Below are 7,782 nucleotides of genomic sequence, written 5' to 3' on the forward strand. Positions count from 1 at the left end.
AGGCCATGTTTGCCTGTTGCCCAGAACATCTTGCTCATTTTGACCTAGAATTTTCACAGTTAGCTGCAAGTTTTGAACCTCCAACTTGGTGGTCTGAAGCACTTGGCCACTCAGAGGCATATTGCTTGATCAATTAATGACATTTTTTGAACAGTTAATTTGAATTTCCAATTAGTGGAGTTCAGCAAGAATTCCTGAAAGACATTGTTGGAAAAATATATTATTGAATTTCTTTTTCTCAGTTTATAAATGAATCTAATTGTTTATAAATCATATTCATTATAGCTAACCAGAAGTATTCTCACAAGTATTGTCTAAAAAATTATAAATATTTTAAATATTAATATTTAATTTGTGTGGAAATCGACTGGCCTTAAGCCCAGCTAAAAAGTAAGTGATTGTATTGGTCAATGAATAATAATCTGTTGTAATTATTATTAATATGAATTGGTATAGTTATCTTTCTTCTTGACTAAATTCAAAGTAAGACAACATTTACTTTGAAATTCATTAAAATGTTTGGTACAAATCTTATTCAGTAGCAGCAATGGCAGCACAGAAGGCCACGCCAGTGAACGATCTCGCGAGGCTCCCCCCCGAGCTGCTGGAGTGCCTTGTCCTCATGCTCGACCTGCCCTCCATGGGAGCGCTGGCCTCAACCTGCAAGTTTCTCAATGAGTTCATCACAAGTGAAGAACTGCTCATCAAGCTGGTGAGTTGTTGACACACTGTTGCGGTCCGGTCAACAGGGGTTCACAAAAGCTATGTGAAGATTAACTCAATCACCCCAAGATGTAATACGCATATAAGCCTTTCCTCCAACCCTGAGAACAAATTTGGGCAATGAAACAAATTGTTCCCAAACAACAGTATACTTAGAACTAAGGACCTAAACTATAACAGCTGGTATTGGATCTTCCCCCAGGTATCAAAACATATCCTTCTCAGGTTGATTTAGGCCACCCTATGGGGAAAGTTTTGGTTATAGAAATATGGTACTTGGCTAGGACGATTTCACAGCACGACTGGTACAAATGATCTACAAACTACTGCATCGGAAAAGCACATCCCAGCCTATGACACCTGAGAACACCTATTAACACACCATATACCATCAGATACCTAACTAGACATGAGTTACAGTAGACACCGGTGATAAAGACAGAACTCTGTAGAGAGGAAATGGTGGCTATTAGCTTACTTTATGGGAGTAAGTGGTGCACCATCAGTACACATTACCTGATACACAAACCAATGACGTACTGCTTGAAGGCAATGTAGTGGTGGTCTTTAAGACTCCCCCCAAACACGCACAGGCAATCACCCCAGGCACACACACCCCTGGGTACTCACCCGTCTAGTAGCAGGGAAGCCAAGAGTCACTGACCAGTAGGGATACCAGTGGGAGCACCACCCAGAGAACCAGAAACCTCATGTGCACCGGAAAATCGCAGAATACTCACCATGTCCCCTAGTAAGCAAAATATGACACCAGGAATGGGACAGAACATAAGAGTTAAGGTTCCTAAACANTGTTGACACACTTACAGCAGTTGTTGACATTTTTGTGCTCACTCCTCATAGTGTTCCTGATGCTGAACATACAATGTGTACTGTATGTATGTGTGTGCATGCAATGTGTATTGTTTACATGTATTGTATTTATGACATTGTTCATTAAATACATCTGTTCAGGAGGGATAATGATATTTCTTCATAGCCCCTGACAGTTGTTGCTGAATTTGGTGCATGTAAAGTAAAAACAAAACTGTACTCTTTGAAAAATTCATTTATTTTCAGTTTATTTACTTTTAAAGAATTTAACAACAGTGATGATATTAATGATACTATAATCTATGCCATTGGTGATTAGTATTAATTTGAGTGTTAATCTGTTACTAGTTAGCCTAATTAGAGCTGTAGGGATTTTTTGAACTATGGTAGTTAATATATAATAATAAATAAATTTATATGTATTGAAATATATTAATAATTTAGTCTGCCTAGCCAAAATGATTTATTTATATCTTACAGCAATAGATCTCACTTGTATTTTCTCAGTCAAATTGAAAACCTTTTTCTGAACAGAACACAAATATCTTGATAATGATTAAATAAGTTTAGTTATTAAGTTATCTTTTATCTCAATCAATCAAAATATTTTATTCAAATTATGATATAACTTGCAAGTACAGCTACACAGCTACTCGTGGCTGTGCAGAATGCACAGAGTATTCATCTTATTAATATTAATAATTATTATAGGTATACTAATAATTATTATACTAATAATTATTACAAGCTACCCTTCATTCCTTATCTTGCCCTTTTCTTTCACCCATTTGCTTAATTCATCCATGTTCTTAATTCGTCTTTTATATTATCAGTCTGCTTAAATTGCAAGTTTACAAGGAATCTAAAAGCAAAAGAAACGCCAAGCAAATTCACAATATCAATATTGAAAACGTTTCAGAATCCTGCTCCATCATCAGCTTGAAAATCTAAAAAATGAATACAATCATTTTGTAATAAAAATTCTAAGTCAGACATTAAAACCTAAAAAGACATAAAACTTTGTGTCTTTTTTTGGTTTTAATCTCAGATTTAGAATTTTGAATTATAAAATGATTGCATTCATTTTTTACATTGTCATCTTAATGATGAAGCTGGACTCCAAAACTCCAAAACGTTTTCAATAGGTACCGACATTAATATTATATTATTAACTCCAAAACATTTTCAACATTAATATGGTGAATTTGCTTGTCTTTTTTAGCTCTAAATTCATCTATTTCCTTGATCCATTTATTCAGTATCTGATATAATTGTTGCCCTGACAGCTGCGCAGAGACCCTCAGATAAGCAGAGACGCAGCAGAGATGATCACAGAGCTGACCAGACCCTGGCGGTGGTGGGAGCGAGCGGCCATCTCTGCCACCAAGCCTATAGGTGAAGTTATTGTGGTAGTGAAGTATAATTAATTAATTAGGGTGATTAGTAGTATTTTACAATTAATAATAGTAATTATTAATTGTAATTACAGGGAGGAACCTCCTGCAGGGGGGCAGCGCTGAGCACCTCCCGGGGCACGAGGACGCCCCGCGGGGGCAACATGGCAGGGATGCGCTCCATGGTAGAGCTCGTAGATGTAGATGTGCAAAATTATATAAGCAGTGAGATTATTCATATTTATTAAATAAGCTCATTGTAGTTACTAATTCTAGTTAAACTAACTCATATTATTAATCAATTTAACTAATTGTAACTGCTAATGTTAATTAAACAAGCTCATTGTAACTCGTGGTGTTGATTAAAATAGTTAGTGTTGAATATGTCTATGCTAGACGCATTTCTTTTCTTCACATCAGTTTTATATTGTTAATTAAGTCAGTCATTAATTATTGTTAATTAAGGAGGCAGCGTTAAGTTCTCCTGCCTGGTCAGCTGTTGGGGCGAGACAAATTAAACAAAGTGAGACAAATAGTTAATAGTTAGTTTTAGTGAGACAAATTAAAACTATAATAATAATAGTTATATATAGGAAGTGAGGCAGGTTACTGAACAGTGTGGGGATTCCAGAGGAAGTCAACAGGGGCCGTGATATAACTCAGTACTCACGTGATATAGAAAAATATAACTCAGTACTCAATGCAGTGAATAACAGAGAGCACATTTTCTCGTCGACGAAAACTTGAGGTCACGGACAGACGGTCGGACTGACGGACATGGCGAGCACAATAGTGCATTTTTTCCATAAATGAGAAAATGCGCTAAAAAGTAACATGGACAGCCAATAACAGCATTTTCAAGATAAAGCTACCAATCACAGATCTTTTTTTCTGTTTATTAATGAATCTAATTGCCTAATAATAATGTTCATTAATTAATAATATAACTGCTGTGTGTACTTAATAAAGTTTTGATACATGGTATGGCTCCAGGACCTGTACCAGTGCAAGAAAATATCGAAAGTCATGTTTAAAGATAGATGTTAACATATATTATCCATATCATATAATATAATTGAAAGTATAATACATATAACTATAGAATGCAGATATTATTAATATATATATTGATAATAATTCCTCAATGGAGTTTGTGGCATCGCTATTTTGCAGTTTTGTTGGAGACAGGATTTTGTTACCCATCACTCATCTGGCTTCTCTTGCTATCAATTTAGTCAAATTTCTTCATATGATGTGACTGTAAAGAAAGATGCGTAAATTAGTAATGATATCTATGAACTATAGTTCGTAACTTGCAATAAGTTCATATACTTATTTGCAGCAAACTCCCTTATTCATGCATAGTCAGTTTTCTAATAAGATAGATGTTAACATATATTATCCATATCATATAATATAATTGAAAGCATAATACATATAACTATAGAATGCAGCTATTATTAATATATATTGATAAAAATTGCTCAATGGAGTTCGTTCTGTTGCTGTTTTGTTGGCGACAGGATTTTGTTACCCATCCAGCTTCTCTTGCAATCAATTTAGTCAAATTTCTTCATATGATGTGACCGTAAAGAAAGATGCGTAAATTGGTAATGATATTTATGAACTATAGTACGTAACTCACAATGAGCTCGTATACTTATTTGCAGCAAACTCCCTTATTCATGCGTACAGTCCGTCGTCTAGTAACAATGTCACATTCGTCACTAAAAACCCTACAATAATATTGGTCCAAACTACAATTTGTAAGGTTTGATTGCTATAAATTGAAAATAAATAAATTATATAAAAATTAAAATATATTAAAAACACTTGATAATTGAAAAGCTTATTTAATTGCGCTGGAAACTTGTGGCAAAGTTTTGCTGCAAAATAAATCGTTTTTTTAAGGCCACGACACACGCCGACCTGCAGACTCTTGCTCCAGTCTTGTACTGCCTCTCTACCGCCAGCCTACCGGCTTATATACCCGCAATCTGAGCCTTGATACGAAAACTTACCCTAAACTATAGTCTCCCCACGTGGTTTGTTGCTTACCCTAAACTATAGTCTCCCCACGTGGTTTGTTGCTTACCCTAAACTATAGTCTCCCCACGTGGTTTGTTACTTACCCTAAACTATAGTCTCCCCACGTGGTTTGTTTATCTTGCTTTTATATGAGATGTCAGCCAAAATATAAGTTGCCACTCCTGCTCTCAAATTGTTGTAACTCATGGTAACTCCTGGTACTAATTTAATCTCATGGTATTAAAGTAAGACATTACCTTTAAGTCATGGTGCCAAATATTTAATTTTTAAGAAACTCAAGTGTCTCTCGATTCCAGTCTTTCCAAGCTTAATTTAACTCTCATTATTGCACTTTTTATCTCCAGTTTATTCATCATTATTTGTACTAGTATTTATTATTAATTACTTGTTATAATATTATCACCTAATAAGTACACTTCAATGTGTACATCAACAAAAATTTAATTCAATATATTTGCCTTCAGCTGTTGTTCAGCCTGTCCTTAATTGTATCCCGAAAAAATCCCTTTCCCTACATGCGACTAAATTCTCCTTTCCTCCCAGAAAAAATCCCTTTTCCTCTCAGAAAAAAATCCCCTTTCCTCTCAGAAAAAAATCCCCTTTTCTCTCAGAAAAAATCCCCTTTTCTCTCAGAAAAAAATCCCCTTTCCTCTCAGAAAAAATCCCCTTTCCTCTTAGAAAAAAATCCCTTTTCCTCTCAGAAAAAATCCCTTTTCCTCTCAGAAAAAATCCCCTTTCCTCTCAGAAAAAATCCCTTTCCTATCAGAAAAAATCCCCTTTCCTCTCAGAAAAAATCCCCTTTCCTCCCAGAAATCCCCCACTGGGAGATATTGAACAACGGGGGCGACGGATGGCAGGTGGAGCGACCTCCTGTAGGGTGCGACCCCCTCCCTGATGACCCCCACATTGTGGGGGGTGGCTGCTACGTCACATCCTACGACAGCTGCTCCAAGGAGCAGGAGGTGGTCCTGGGGCAGGCCTGCGGGCTCCCCAACTTTGTCAGGGACATCCGACCCGTCATCAAAGTCTCTGAATGGTTAGTAATAATAATTTATCAAACTGCAATCTTTTCTTGTCAAACTACAATCTTTTCTTGTCAAACTACAATCTTTTCTTGTCAAACTGTAAACTTTTCTTGTCAAACTTCAAACTTCTTGTCAAACTTGTCAAATCTTTTCTTGTCAAACTTCATTTTTTTTTGTCATGCTGCAAACTTTTCTTGCCAAACTACAATCTTTCCTTGTCAAACTGTAAACTTTTCTCGTCACACTGCAAACATTTATTGTCAAATTGTACAAAGTTCTTGCCAAGTTCTTGCCAAAGGCTTGACAGCGCTTGTCCCGCAGGGTGGCAGGACGCCACGACTGCGACAGCTCCTACAGCCTGACGGTGCAGCTCCTCTCCTGCCGCAGGAAGAAGGTCGCTCAGTGGCACCACACCGTGGCCCTGGGGCCCTCACACACTGGCACCCAGTGGGTCAAGGTAAGGCTTGGTGGGCCTCCCACACTGGCACCCAGTGGGTCAACGTAGGACCCTATAGCATCCTATTATTTTGCATATTACATATCTAATGCAATAATTATTCAATTATATCAATAATTTATCAATATATCAGTATACTTATCAAATTATCAATATACTATCAATAATTGTTCAAATTTATTCTCTTCACTTATAACAATCAATTTAAATTGCTATGAAAGATCCACACTTGTGCATTTTGTATCATGCTTATTGTTCTTGTGTGTATTTTTTCGAATTGAATTTAGTTTCTACGGAATATGGTCAAAATAAAATATTTCAGGTGGAGCACGAGTTCCGGGACTACGGACGGAGCGTTTGTTCCGTCCGGTTCCGGCACGGCGGAAAGGACCAGCGATTCTGGNTCTTCGCTTATAACAATCAATTTAAATTGTTATTCAACATTCACACTTGTGCATTTGAGCATTTCATATCATGCTTATTATTCTTGAGTTTATTTTCAAAGTGAATTTAGTTTCAATGGAATATTAATTGAAATAAAACATTTCAGGTGGAGCACGAGTTCCGGGACTACGGACGGAGCGTTTGTTCCGTCCGGTTCCGGCACGGCGGAAAGGACCAGCGATTCTGGTCCGGGTGGTACGGACCGAAGATGACCGGTGCCCGGGTTGAGCTCTCTCTTCCGCCCAGTATTGATCATTCAAACAATGGTAATGATGATCAAACAGATGATAATGACGATCAAACAGATGATAATGATGATCAAACAGATGATAATGATTCAAGTGATGCTGGTGATGATGAAGAAGATGGAACTCCGCCCCCCCAGACAGGACCTGGATTGTTTCAGCCTCCGGGGTTCTTAAGAAATTTTTTGGGGATCTAGAACGCCTTGAGCCTCACATTCTTATATATTCCATAACATATTCGTTGTGTTTACTCCCTGTCTCTTATACACATCTAGATGTGTATAAGAGACAGTAATAAAGTTTTGATACATGGTATGGTTCCAGGACCTGTACCAGTGCAAGAAAATATTGAAAGTCATGTTTTAAAGATAGATTTTAACATAAATTATCCATATCATATAATATAATTAAAAGTATAACCCCTATAACTATAGAATGCAGCTATTATTAATATATATTGATAAAAATTGCTCAATGGAGTTCGTTCTGTTGCTGTTTTGTTGGCGACAGGATTTTGTTACCCATCCAGCTTCTCTTGCAATCAATTTAGNCTCGAAGTAAATACTTTAATTTTTAGTGAAAACTTTTAACGAAGAATGGCTTTCGGGAAATAT

The 7,782-nt window shown here is 36.7% G+C and overlaps 1 protein-coding gene across 1 annotated transcript; it reads left to right on the forward strand.

Moving 5' to 3' along the window:
- The first annotated feature begins 310 nt into the window (after positions 1-310).
- LOC108672389 (F-box only protein 44-like) lies at positions 311-7,135 on the forward strand. The gene is made up of 8 exons (XM_047883845.1): positions 311-390; positions 540-712; positions 2,841-2,949; positions 3,044-3,133; positions 5,808-6,033; positions 6,344-6,479; positions 6,802-6,911; positions 7,030-7,135. The coding sequence occupies exons 2-8, from the start codon at positions 548-550 to the stop codon at positions 7,133-7,135; spliced, it is 942 nt and encodes a 313-aa protein (XP_047739801.1). The 5' UTR covers positions 311-390; positions 540-547.
- The last annotated feature ends 647 nt before the right edge of the window (positions 7,136-7,782 follow it).

The sequence above is a fragment of the Hyalella azteca genome, unplaced genomic scaffold (assembly GCF_000764305.2).
Source record: "Hyalella azteca isolate HAZT.00-mixed unplaced genomic scaffold, Hazt_2.0.2 contig13827, whole genome shotgun sequence".
Classification (NCBI taxonomy): domain Eukaryota; kingdom Metazoa; phylum Arthropoda; class Malacostraca; order Amphipoda; family Hyalellidae; genus Hyalella; species Hyalella azteca.